General features: G+C 40.1%; 1 protein-coding gene and 1 pseudogene across 14 annotated transcripts in view; one reads left to right on the plus strand and one right to left on the minus strand.

Annotated features, from left to right (window-relative positions):
* Positions 1 to 3442: 3442 nt before the first annotated feature.
* On the minus strand, positions 3443 to 3894 carry LOC122674683 (annotated as a pseudogene).
* Positions 3895 to 10341: 6447 nt separating this feature from the next.
* ADAM22 (ADAM metallopeptidase domain 22) overlaps positions 10342 to 14095 on the plus strand; it is a 224978-nt gene continuing 221224 nt past the window's right edge. For 5 of the 14 annotated variants that reach the window (XM_043872832.1, XM_043872831.1, XM_043872834.1 and 2 more), the window contains exons 1-2: positions 10352 to 10699; positions 11161 to 11321. In XM_043872832.1, coding sequence (XP_043728767.1) covers positions 10609 to 10699; positions 11161 to 11321 — 252 coding nt within the window. In that variant the 5' untranslated portion in view covers positions 10352 to 10608. Of the gene's footprint in view, positions 10700 to 11160; positions 11322 to 14095 lie in introns of all 14 variants that reach the window. The other 9 variants (XM_043872828.1, XM_043872827.1, XM_043872830.1 and 6 more) reach the window with 6 other exon arrangements.

Consider the following 14095-nt stretch of genomic DNA (forward strand, 5'->3'; position numbering starts at 1 on the left):
GTTAACATTGATCTCTGAGTTTAGTTTTTGCCAACCTGACCCATAATGTTCCCCTTCCACTTTTCACCTAATCACTTCCTTCACTTTTTGCTTTATACATTTTGAATGCTAAAGTTGTTCTAGGCAAGTATAAGCAATACAAGTTTAGAATTGTTATGAAAGTGAAAGTGTTAGTTGCTCAGTCATGCCTGACTCTTTGTGACCCTATGGACTGCAGATCACCAGGTTCCTCTGCACCTGGGATTTTCCAGGCAAGGATACTGGGGTGGTTTGCCATTCCCTTCTCCATGGGATCTTCTTGACCCAGGGATCAAACCTGGGTCTCCTGCACTGCAGGCAAACTCTTTACTGAGTAAGCCACCAGGGAAGCCCTGTATTGTTATAATTGTTACATTTGGTGCATTAAACTATATGTCCAAATGAAGTGAATCCATTTCTAGAGGGTTTTTTTTTTTTTTTGGTTTAAAGTCTATTTTATTTGCTATTAACAAAAGCTATACCAATTTTATTTTGATTATGTATCTTTTTCCATCCTTTTACTTTCAATAAAAAGTAAGCAACATACATGAAAAATCTGGGATTTTCCAAACATATCTCCTAAAACTATAGCCTTGTTACAGTTGTGTTTTCTTAGTCCCCAAACACAGCAGATGATAATTCGACCAATTTTTCCACTGTTATTACCAACCTAGAAAAGTTGTAGGTCCTCACTGCCCACTATCCTAACCCTTCTAAATAGCCAATTCTGTATTTTAAAGTCTCTTGGTTTTAGTACTCCATTGTGGTACTGAATTCTCTAGAGTTAGAAATGCATTTTACTAAAAATAATAGAAAATTCAACTGAGGCAGTTGAAACAAATTCGCTGGTTCAGCAGCTAAATTGCTGACATCTCTGCAGTGCCTTTGGCCTTTGCTTCACCATCACACAACTGCTACTGCAGCATCAGCCCTCCTTCCTGCCATCTCTACTTATCCAACTCACATCCTCAGGTGTCAGCTCAAATTTCCCTACTTTGGAAAGGAGAAGGAAAGGGCACACCACTCCAGTATTCTTGCCAGGATAATCCCATGAGCAGAGGAGCCTGGAGGGCTACAGTCCATGGGGCTGCAAAGAGACTGAGCAGGGCACAGCACGGTTGCCTGTCTAGAGCACGTTATGCGCATTATGATATTAATGCAGCCTCTTTGGGTGTGAGGTAAGCAGCATCCGGAGCAAGTGGAGAAAGGAAGGGTGGGAGATGATGGAGTGAAATGTAGCAGTTCTTTTCTAATTTTTAAACTTAATTATTTTAATTGGAGGCTAATTACTTTACAATATTGTGGTGGTTTTTGCCATACACTGACATGAATCAGCCACAGATATACATGTGTCTTTTTAGTGAAAAAAGTTTGGTCATGAAGGTGAAAGCAAAAAGACAGTCTGTTGTTCTGTCTGGAACAGTTTATACAGTAATATATATATATATATATAGTTACATATGTATATATTCTCTTTCAGATTCTTTTCCCTTATAGGTTATTATAAGATATTCAATATAGTTCCCTATATTATACAGTATCTTGTTATTTCATACAAAGTAGTATGTATATGTTAATCCCAAACTCCTAATTTATTCACCCCCCCGAACCCCTCCACAATCCCCTTCAGTAACCATAAGTTTGTTTCTATGTCTATTAGTGTATTTCTGTTTTGTAAACAAGATCATTTATATCACTTTTTAATGATACGTAAATAATATCATATTGTCTTTCTCTGTCTGGCTTTGTTCACTTAGTATGATATTAATAATATCTAGATCCATCCATGTTGCTGCAGGTGGCATTATTTCATTCTTTTTATGGCTAATACTCCACTGTGTGTGTGTGAGTGTGTGTGTACCACATCTTCTTTTCTTTTTAAAAATTTTTTATTAGAGTATAGTTGATTTACAGTGTTGCATTGGTTTCCACTGTATAGCAAAGTGAATCAGTTTTACGTACATATACATTCACGCTTTAGATTCTTGTCAGTACAGAGTATTGAGAAGAGTTCCTCATCCTATACAATATGCCGTTATTAGTTATCTGTTTGATGTATAGTAGTGTGTATATGTCAATCCCAACCTCTCAATTTATCCCTTCCCTTCTTTTCCCTGTGGTAAACGTAAGTTTGCTTTCTACATCTGTCTCTACAAAACAGACTCTATTTCTGTTTTGTAAATTAGTTCATTTATATCATTTTATTAGATTCAATAAGACTTACTTCACTTAGTATGAAAATCTCTAGGTTCATCCATGTTGCTGCAAGTGGTATTATTTCATTCTTTATTATGGCTGAGTGATATTCCATTGTATATATGTACCACATCTTTATCGATCCTTCTGCTCATGGACACTTAGGATGCTCCTATGTCTTGGCTATTGTAAATAGTGGTGCAATGAATGCTGGGGTGCATGTATCTCTTCCAATTAGAATTTTCTTCAAATATATGGCTCAGAGTGGGATTGCTGGATCATATGGTAGTCCAATTTTTAGTTTTTTAAGGAACCTCGTACTGTTTTCCATAGCAGTTATATCTATTTATATTCTCACCAACAGTGTAGGAGGGTTCCCTAATGTTCCTCAGTTTTCCTCCAAAAGTTTTTCTTTGTAGACTTCTTTTTTTTTTTTAAGTTTCCAAAAAATTTATAAGAGCATTTAACAGATGTTCACAGTACACGGGAGAATAAGGATTAGCAAAGAAAGCAGCATCTGATCTCTTTGGCTAGGGGCAAGAAATACATATCCGTAGGAGACTGGAAATACATATAGCAAAATATTAACATTCTGGGGGTAGATTACAGGTGATTTTTGGCTTTTTTTCCTACCTTCTGGTTTCTCCCAAGGTGTTTTTTAATTTAATAATAAGCATGTATTGCTTTTCAACTGGGGAAATATGGTATTGGTACAGGGGGCAAAAAAACACAGAAGACACAAAAAATCCAGATGTATTTTTTTCAATCTTCTAATTTTTAAACTATGAAGAATCATGATATCTAGATCTATGTATGAAAAAAGAAAATGTGTAGGGAGATCCTTTTTTTCTAGTTATAAAAATATCAAATACAAAAGAGTAGAAATTATAGCTTTATTTGAGAAAGTTACTTCCAAATTACTTTCATGTATTTTAAAAAGTCATAAAGAGCATCCAAGAAAAAATCATATACAGTTTCCATAGGAATAAGTACAAAAAAATTGGGTTGATGACTGCCCCAAATGATATTTCCTAAGGGAAAAAAATGTAATATTTAACTTCTTTTTTTTCTTTTTGAGGCAGGGTAAGTAAACTACACATGTCATAATAAAATTTTCTTACTTTACAAGGAGGAAGGACTGTGATCCTGTTTTTGATGCATATTAAATACAAAATCCACTGTTCTGATCAAGATGAGGGAAAAAAATAATTCTTCAACACTTCAGTTCTCATGCAATGAAATCCAAAGGTCTGTTGAATCCACCTTTTCAATTCATGTACTGCCTATACTTTCTCTTCTGAGACATTTATGGAATAGGCATTTACAGAGCCATCCGCCTTTTTCCCTTTTGTGGGGTCAAAGGAGGCAAATCCCACTAACTTCATTTCTATTTCTTTCTCTATTTTGCCCTCTAAGTCTTCCTCAGTTATCTGATGTTCTTTGCTCTTTGTTTCTTTCTTCTTCTCATCTCTTCTTTCTTTCAGTGGAAAAAGGGAAGGAGATGTGGATCTATGTCCTCTTGGGGACCTGGACCGCCTTCTGCGTGGAGAACCAGAGCAGCTTCTTCACCTATCTCGCTCCCCAGACCGGGACCTTTCTGGGAGCCTGGGTTCTTTTTCTGCATGTGGACCTGGACCGCCTACGCTCCATCCATGGGGAGCAGCTGTGGCTGTGAACCATTTGGAATCCTCCTCCAATACAAGTCCTCTTCATAGTCTCCTTGATGATAGTAAATCTGACTGAAGGGAGGTTTTACCTCATTGTAGTTTTGATTTGCATTTCTCTAATAATTAGTAATATTGAGCATTTCTACATATGCCTGTTGGCCATCTGTATGTCTTCTTTGAAGAAAGGTCTATTTAGATCTTCTGCCCATTTCTGGATTGCGTTATTTGTTTTTTTAATATTGAGTTGTATAAGCTGTTTGTATATTTTGGAGATTAATCCCTTGTTGGTTGCATTATTTCTCCCCATTCTGTAGGTTGTCTTTTCATTTTGTTTATGGTTTCCTTTGCTGTGAAAAAACTTTTACATTTAATTGGGTCCCATTTTTTTGTTTTTGTTTTTATTTTCATCACTCTAGGAGGTAGATCCAAAAATATATTGCTGTGATTTATGTCAAACAGTGTTCTTTCTGTGTTTTCCTCTAGGAGTTTTATAGTATTTAGTCTTACATTTAGGCCTAAAATCCATTTTGAATTTACTTTTGTATATGGTGTCAAATCAAATCCCTTATGACTATACAGTGGAAGTGAGAAATAGATTTAAGGGACTAGATCTGATAGACAGGGAGCCTGATGAACTATGGACGGAGGTTCGTGACATTGTACAGGAGACAGGGATAAAGACAATACCCATGGAAAAGAAATGCAAAAAGGCAAAATGGTTGTCTGAGGAGGGCTTACAAATAGCTGTGAAAAGAAGAGAAGTGAAAAGCAAAGGAGAAAAGGAAAGATATTCCCATTTGAATGCAGAGTTCCAAAGAATAGCCAGGAGAGATAAGAAAGCCTTCCTCAGCAATCAATGCAAAGAAATAGAGGAAAACAACAGAATGGGAAAGACTAGAGATCTCTTCAAGAAAATTAGAGATACCAAGGGAATATTTCATGCAAAGATGGTCACAATAGAGGACAGAAATGGTATGGACCTAACAGAAGCAGAAGATATTAAGAAGAGGTGGCAAGAATACACAGAAGAACTGTACAAAAAAGATCTTCATGACCCAGATAATCACAATGGTGTGATCACTCACCTAGAGCCACACATCCTGGAATGTGAAGTCAAGTGGGCCTTAGAAAGCATCACTATGAACAAAGCTAGTGGAGGTGATGGAATTCCAGTTGAGCTATTTCAAATCCTGAAAGATGACATTGTGAAAGTGCTGCACTCAATGCCAGCAAATTTGGAAAACTCAGCAGTGGCCACAGGACTGCAGAAGGTCAGTTTTCATTACAATCCCTAAGAAAGGCAATGCCAAAGAATGCTCAAACTACCGCACAATTGCACTCATCTCACACGCTAGTAAAGTAATGCTCAAAATTCTCCAAGCCAGGCTTCAGCAATATGTGAACCGTGAACTTCCAGATGTTCAAGCTGGTTTTAGAAAAGGCAGAGGAACCAGAGGTCAAATTGCCAACATCCGCTGGATCATTGAAAAAGCAAGAGAGTTCCAGAAAAACATCTATTTCTGCTGTATTGATCTCTGATGAAAGAAATTGACTGTGCTGATCTCAATAAACTGTGACAAATTCCGAAAGAGATGGGAATACCAGACCACCTGACCTGCCTCTTGAGAAACCTGTATGCACGTCAGGAAGCAACAGTTAGAACTGGACATGGAACAACAGACTTGTTCCCAATAGGAAAAGGAGTACGTCAAGGCTGTATATTGTCACCCTGCTTATTTAAGTTATATGCAGAGTACATCATGAGAAACACTGGGCTGGAAGAAGCACAAGCTGGAATCAAGATTGCCGGGAGAAATACCAATAACCTCAGATATGCAGATGACACCACCTTTATGGCAGAGAGTGAAGAGGAACTAAAAAGCCTCTTGATGAAAGCAAAAGAAGAGAGTGAAAAAGTTGGCTTAAAGTTTAACATTCAGAAAACTAAGATCATGGCATCTGGTCCCATCACTTCATGGGAAATAGATGGGGAGACAGTGGAAACAGTGTCAGACTTTAATTTTTCGGGCTCCAAAATCACTGCAGATGGTGACTGCAGCCATGAAATTAAAAGACACTTACTCCTTGGAAGGAAAGTTATGACCAACCTAGAGAGCATATTAAAAAGCAGAGACATTACTTTGCCAACAAAGGTCCGTCTGGTCAAGGCTATGGTTTTTCCAGTGGTCATGTATGGATGTGAGAGTTGGACTGTGAAGAAAACTGAGTGCTGAAAAATTGATGCTTTTGAACTGTGGTGTTGGAGAAGACTCTTGAGATTCCCTTGGACTGCAAGGAGATCCAATCAGTCCATCCTAAAGGAGATCAGTCCTGGGTGTTCATTGGAAGGACTGATGCTGAAGCTGAAACTCCAGTACTTTGGCCACCTCATGCGAAGAGTTGACTCACTGGAAAAGACCCTGATGCTGGGAGGGATTGGGGGCAGGAGGAGAAGGGGACGCGAGAGGATGAGATGGCTGGATGGCATCACCAATTTGATGGACATGGGTTTGAGTAAACTCTGGGAGTTGGTGATGGACAGGGAGGCCTGGTGTGCTGTGATTCATGGGGTCGCAAAGAGTTGGACAGGACTGAGTTACTGAACTGAACTGAACTGAACTGATGGTGTTAAAGAATATTCTGATTTTATTCTTTTACATCTAGCTGTCCAGTTTTCCCAGCACCAGTTATTTGAGACTATTTTTTCCCATTGTATATTGCTGCCTCCTTTTTCATAGATTAGGTGACCATAGGTGCATGGGTTTATCTCTTGGCTTTCTATCCTGTTCCACTGATCTATATTTCTGTTTTTGTGCCGGTACCATTCTGTCTTAATTACTGTAACTTGTAGTATAGTCTGAAATCAGAAAGCATGACTCCTCCAGCTCCGTTCTTTTTTCTCAAGATTATTTTGGCTATTTGGGGGCTTTTTGTGTTTCCAGAATTTTTTAAAAAAATTATTTATTCTAGTTCTGTGAAAAATCCCAGTGGTAATTTGATAGGGATTATGTTGAATCTGTGGATCACCTTGGGTAGTATAGTCATTTTAGCAGTAATGATTTTTCTAATCCAAGAACACAGTACGGCTTTCCACTTGTTTGTGTTGTCTTCAATTTCTTTCATCAGAGTCTTATAGTTTATGGAGTACAAGTCTTTTGCCTCCTTAGGTAAGTTTCTTCAGATGTATTTTATTCTTTCTGATGTGATGGTAAGTGGGATTTACCATCTCCTTCATTTCTCATTCTGATATTTTGTTGTTAGTGTATAGAAATGCTACAGATTTCAGTATACTAACTTTGTATCCTGTGAACTTACCCATGCGCTCTGGTAGTTTTCTGGTAGTGCCTTTAGGATTTTCTATGTATAGTATCATGTCATCTGCTAATGGTGACAGTTTTGCTTCTTTTCCAATTTGAATTCCTTTTATTTCTTTTTCTTATCTGATTTCTGTGTCTAGGACTTCCAAAACTATGTTGAATAAAAGTAGTGAGAATGGGTATCCTTGTCTTGTTCCCGTTCTTAGAGGAAAAGCTTTCAGTTCTTTACCTTTGAGTATGATGTTAGCTGTAGGTTTGTCATATATGGCCTTTATTATGCTGGGGTTGGTTTCCTCTATGCCTACTTTCTGAAGAGTTTTTTTTAAATTATAAATTGTATTGAATTTTGTCAAAAGCTTTTTCTGTGTCTATTGAAATGATCATATGGTTTTTATTCTTCAATTTGTTAATGTAGTGTATAACATTGATTTGCAGATATTGAAAAATTTTTGCATCCCAAGGGTAAATTCCACTTGATCTTGGTATATGGTCCTTTTAATGTATTATTGCACTCAGTTTACTGGTATTTTTGGATAATTTTTGCATCTATATGTTCATTAGTGATATTGGCCTATAATTTTTTGTGTGATATTTTTGTCTTACTTTGGTATCTGGGTGATGGTGCCTCATAGAATGAGTTTGAAGGTATTCCTTTCTCTACATTTTTTGGGAACAGTTTCAGAATAATAAATATTAACTCTTCTTTAAATGTATGGTAGAATTTGCCTGTGAAGCCATTTAGTCCTGAATGTTTGTTTATTGGGAATTTTTAAGTTACTGATTCAATTTCAGAACTGGTGATTGGCTTGCTCATAGTTTTTATTTCTTCCTGATTCAGTGTTGGGAGATTGTACCTTTCTAAGAACGTGTCCATTTCTTCTATAATGCTCATTTCATTGATGTATAGTTGCTTGTGATAGATGCTTATGATCCTTTGTATTCTGATTGTATTAATGTGAGTGCTCTCCTTTTTTTTTTTTTCTTGATAAATCTGGCTAAGGGCTTATAAATTTTGTTTATCTTTCCAAAGAACCAGCTTTTAGTTGTATTGATTTTTTCCTATATTTTTTTTGCCTCTATTTTATTTAATTCTGCTCAGATCTTTATGATTTCTTTCCTTCTACTAACTTTGAGTTTTGTTTGTTCTTCTTTCTCTAGTTGCTTCAGTTGCAAGGCTGGCCTATTTATTTGAGATTTTTCATGTTCCCTGAGGTAAAGCTTTTACTGCTGTCAACTTCCCTCTTAGAACGACTTTTGGTGCATCCAATAAGTTTTGGATCATCGTTTTTTCAGTTCCATATATGATGGAATGTTATTCAGCCCTAAGAAAGAAGGAAATCCTGCTATTTGTGAATGGACCTTGCAGATACTTTAATAAGTGTAATAAATCAGACAGAGAAAGACAAATAGTGCATGGTATTCCTTATATGTGGAATTTAACCCCAAAAAAGTCAAAATTATAGAAATAGAGAGTAAAAAGTGGGAACTGAGCACTGGGAATGGGGGAGCTAGAGAGAGGTTAGTAAAAGCATGCAAACTTTCAGCTACAAAGTGAATAATATCTAAGAATCTAATGTAAAAATGGTGACTATAGTTGATAGTGATAGTTGTTCAGTCATGCCTGACTCCTTGCAATCCCATGGACTGTAGCCTGCCAGGTTCCTCTGTCCATGGAATTTTTCAGGCAAGATTACTGGAGTGGGTTGCCATTTCCTTCTCCAATATTGATAACACTGTATTAAATAATTGAGATTTGCTAAAAATAAAACTTAAATATTTTCATCAAAAAAGAGATAAATATGAGATGATAAATGTGTTAATTAACTAGATAAATTGGTTATTAATTAAATAACTAGGTGGGAATGAAATGAAAATGAAGACAGCAGAAATCCCATATATATATACATATGCACTGCCTTCAAATAGAGTCAAAGGAGATATTCTGTCCCCCAAATCTTCAACTAATGAGAACCTTAAGAATTCTATATATGACATGCAACTGAAGCCTGAATAGGGCTACAAGATTTCAATAGTGCACTCTAGACCTTGATGCAGAAGATTTCATAATACAGTAAAATAAAATTAGAACCCAAGGCCTAGAGAAGCCCTTAACCTTCATTTCCTACATCATGGACCCAAATTCTTACCCCAGTTCTCTCAGTTGGGAGAAATAATTTTACAGTTTTATAACTATTGTGCTGCTGTAGATATACCCCATAACTTTAAAATTTAAATCTCTTGTTATAAGCAATGCCCTGTGCATGTGTTGTGAACATTTCTTGAAGGCAGATTATACTAGAACAAGAAATTGCTTGGTTTACAGGGCTTGCCCATTTTTTTTTTAAAATGTAATAGATGCATACCTTTAAACAATTCTATCTCCCTGGCACAGAACGGACATCATGAGAGGCAAGGTAAGTGAGAAAATTCCTCTGGCATTAAGCTATAGTTTCCCAAGGTGTTTTATGGAGGCAGAGGAGTGGGAATAAACTTGTCTTAATAGCAATTTAAAACATCATGGTGGTGAAGGAATCTGAAGCCACCTCAATAGAGGCAGAGAGTAAAGAAAAAATTCTGCCAGGGAAAGAGGAAAACATCCCAGTATTGTACAAAATGGTATTAACTCAATAGCTGGTACCTCTTATAGCCCTGTCCTTCACCATTGTGTCCCTTGCTCTTAGGTCGACAGCTGCGCACACAGTGGGTCCTCAATCGATGTTTGTTGAATAGTTACGTTACCGTAATCTTGAGGGTATGATTGCCTGGTGATCTTTTAAATTAACTACTACATCTGAAGGAAGCATTATTGCAGTTCTTGGGGGACGCAGTGGCCGAATCCCGGCTCCCGCAGCGGCGCATCTAGGGCATCTTCGGTCCCAGGAGGCCTTGCCAGGGATGACCTTTCTTTTTCTTGCCCTTTTCCTCCCTCCCATCTCCAGGCTGTAGATGACTCCGTGGTCACGAGGTCGCGACAGTCCGCGCCGTCGTGGAGACAGCAGGACGCCGAGAGAGAACTACATTTCCCAGCTGACTCTCTGGCGCGCGCCCCTGCTCCAGTGCGGGGGGCGAATGCAGCAGGCGCTCGCTCCCCGCCGAGCGCTCGTCGCCCGCCGGAGCCTCTGCCAGGGGATGAGGTGGGAGGCGCTAGAAACCACTTAGCTACAGCCAACCGCCCAATGCAGCACTCGCTCTCTCCCCCCACCAGCGGAAGCGCCCGCGGAGCACAATGCAGCACTGAGGCAGCCCCGCGGCGGAGGCTGCAGCGCCTGGGTCGCCACAGCTCGGGTCGGGGCTGGGAGCGGGTGGCTCAGGCTAGCCCCGGGCGCGGGGCGCGGGGCGCGGGATCCGGCCGCGGCTGCCTGGGCATGAGGAGCTGAGCATCTCGGGCGAGGCGGGCGGACGGCAGCACCATGCAGGCGGCGGCGGCGACGGCTGTGTCCGTGCCCTTCCTGCTGCTCTGCACCCTGGGGACCTGTCCCCCGGCGCGCTGCGGCCGGGCAGGTAAGTTCGCCGTCCTCTGTGGCTCTGGAAAGTACCATTTTCCCGGCATCTTTGCAGCCCTCAAGCGCATGATAAAGGGGCATCCCCATTTCCCGAGTTAGCGGGGAGATTTTTTTATTTAGAAGGGTGGTGAGAAGTGAAGCAAAAATATATTGTGGGGGCGCGCGGATACGTTAGAAGCTTTAGGTCAAATGCTTGTTTTTCTTCGGAAGTAGAAGAGGAATGCGGAGGATGGGAGAGGGGGCTCTGCTTTTGGGCCCCGATCTTGGATGCTCTCAGATGAGCTGGTCCTAGGCTTTGCGTCTGGTGTCTCAGCGTCCTTCCCAGATGGGGTCTGGGAGGGAGGGAAGGTGGGATCTTCTCCGGAGAACCATCGGACCGCAGGATGGACGAGTGTCCGTCAGGGTCATTATTTTCGCCTTTTCTCCCTAATTCTTCCTTCCCCCCTTTCCTGCCTGGAGGAGACGCCCCGTTGACCGAACTGGAGAGGAGGAACGAGAACCGCTTCCTGGAGCGCCAGAGCATCGTGCCACTCCGGCTCATCTACAGCTCGGGCGGAGAAGACGAAACTGGACACGACGGGCTGGACACGCGGGTGCGGGGCGACCCCAGCAGCCGGCAGGTGAGAGGCGCGGTCCAGGGGGTGGGCCTATGCGCGGCCCGGCCCACTCCGACCCTGCGTTTGCTCTCGGTTGCCCTGGAGATGCAGTGTCTTGGGTGAAAGCAGCGCAATTCTCTTGCGAGTCATATATGGCGCTCCCTGTGCAAAAGAAAGAAGAGAAGGCGGACAAAACCCCCAAAGAGTCACAGGCCCGCGGCTTTGCTCAGGAGGTGTTTGTGCGGGATGCCTCCTTGTGAGCGGCAACCTGAGTGAAGGGGCGGAGACCCTCTCACCGCTGCCAAGCAAAAGCCATGTGTAGGCAAGAAGGCATACAATATTTGAGCAGGATTTACATCATCATTATTGTTGTTGTGGTTGTTGTTTTAATTCTCAAAGAGAAGGCTTTGTGTGATTTAAGCCAAGATTGGTACTGTAGGAAAATAGGAAAAACAAGCGTAGACATCCCTGCTTAAACTTAAACCTTAAAATTAAGCTCAACTACAAGGTTCTCAGCTCACTCAATTTGTGGACATCGGAGATGGACCCATTCAACTCCACCTTTCAAAAAAGACATCCCCTTCTCCCCTTTCTTTATTGATAGTAGTCCTCTTGGTGTAATTAGGGCAGTGTGGCTTTGGGGGCATTTATAAAATAAAATAAAAACCTAACTACCGTTTACCATGTTTAGGTCAATATCACACATTCACAGATATGCTTGAAAATTCTTTTTTGAACTTACTGTTTAAGTAAATATTTTGGGGCTCTGTAAGCATTTTTTAAAATTTACATATATCGACCTGGCAACCAGTTCATCCACCTGTAAGTACATTTCAGATAGAACATGTTCATGTAGTTGAAAATTTTGCACACTTCACTAAAGTACGCTGAATATTTTTACATGTCTAAATATATTCTTAATATTTTAAGATGTGTCTTGATGTGATAATCATAGTAATTTATTATAAGTGTAAAATATGTGAACATAGAAAAATACCCCTTATTTGTAGCCAAGTACTTAATTTTGTTAAAATGTTAACATGATAGAAATTAAAGTGCTATAGTAATATCCATCAATTAGATTATTATAATAGAAAATTTAATATGTCAAGTTTTAGTGAAGGATCCCATCATTTGAATTGATGTTTGGTAAATACCATTTCCATTATGGGGCTTCCCTGGTGGCTCAGACGGTAAAGCATCTGTCTGCAATGCTGGAGACCTGGGTTCGATCCCTGGGTCAGGAAGATCCCCTGGAGCAGAAAACCCCATGGACAGAGGAGCCTGGTAGGCTACAGTCCATGGGGTCACAAAGAGTCAGACACGACTGAGCACCAAAGTTTTCCATTATAATTTGCTTCCATAGTAAAACTGAAGAAGCATCGGACACTGTTAGAATTACTTCTGTAGAGGAATATTCTCACACTCATTTGCAACTTTTATTACAAAAAATTTCGAACACACATACACAAAAGTAGACAGACTATTATCATGAACTCTGAGCTTCAGCAATTAGCAACTCATAGCCAATCTCATTTTATATACATCCTATTTTCTTTTCCTTTCTGTATTATTTTGAAACATTTCATAAAAAAATTTAACTATGCACCTCTAAAAGACAAGAATTTTTTAGAAAATGTAATCATGATACTATCATAGCTAATATATACTAATATGTCAATGTATTATATATAAATATATAAAATAGACATATAAATATTATATATATTTAAGTTTGTTTGAACCAGGATCCAGATAATGTTTATAAACTGCAATTCATTTTTTTAAAGCCTCTTTAATGCATGATTTCCCTCATCCTTTTTCTTTCTTTTTTCCATACAATTGATTCATTGAAGATATGGGGTCTCTCATCCAGTAGAGTCTTCCACAAGCCAAATTTTTGCTGATATAGACATTGTTTTAAAACAAATCACAGTGCTTTAAAACAAATCAGAGAGGAAGAAAGTAGAGATGGAGAAAAAGAAAACTGCAGGATTGAACCCGGAGACTCCTGGAGCCTCTGCCTCATGCTGGTGATGTCTTTAGGTACCCTCTGCCCTTCTCTGTGTCGGTGAAAGACTGCTATTCTCGGACAACAGGCCAGCCCTCCTTTTTCTTCCCATTTCTGGAATACCACTTTTGTGGGGGATTTTTGCTTCATAGATCTCTCCACTTGAGGCAGAAGGCACTTGGGGCCTGTGCAGCTTTTATATCCTACAAGGATAAACCTCACCGTTGAGAAGAATGACCATGACCACCAAATGCCCTCACTTTTGGAGAGGTGTGAATGAATTGGTAGGACTTAGCTTAAACAACCAGAGAAGGCAATGGCAACCCACTCCAGTGTTCTTGCCTGGAAAATTTCATGGACGGAGGAGCCTGGTAGGCTGCAGTCCATGGGGTCGCGACGAGTCAGACTCGACTGAGCGACTTCACTTTCACTTTTCACTTTCATGCATTGGAGAAGGAAATGGCAACCCACTTCATTGTTCTTGCCTGGAGAATCCCAGGGACGGGGGAGCCTGGTGGGCTGCCGTCTATGGGGTCTCATAGAGTCGGACACGACTGAAGCGACTTAGCAGCAGCAGCAGCAGCTTAAACAGCAGCATGAGTAGTTTATTCATTCAAGTCAGAAATGAGAGTGAAGGTGCTGTAATTATGACAGGCAGTTATCTCCATGCCGGCACCTGGTGAGATACAAATAGTGCACGTGTTTGGGTGCTGGGTCTCTGGGGAGCTACAGCAGTTTATTATGTTCCTCAGCTCCAGTTAGTGATCACTGACTAGTAGGGCTGAAT

Source organism: Cervus elaphus, chromosome 18, assembly GCF_910594005.1.
Source record: "Cervus elaphus chromosome 18, mCerEla1.1, whole genome shotgun sequence".
NCBI classification, from domain to species: Eukaryota; Metazoa; Chordata; class Mammalia; order Artiodactyla; family Cervidae; genus Cervus; species Cervus elaphus.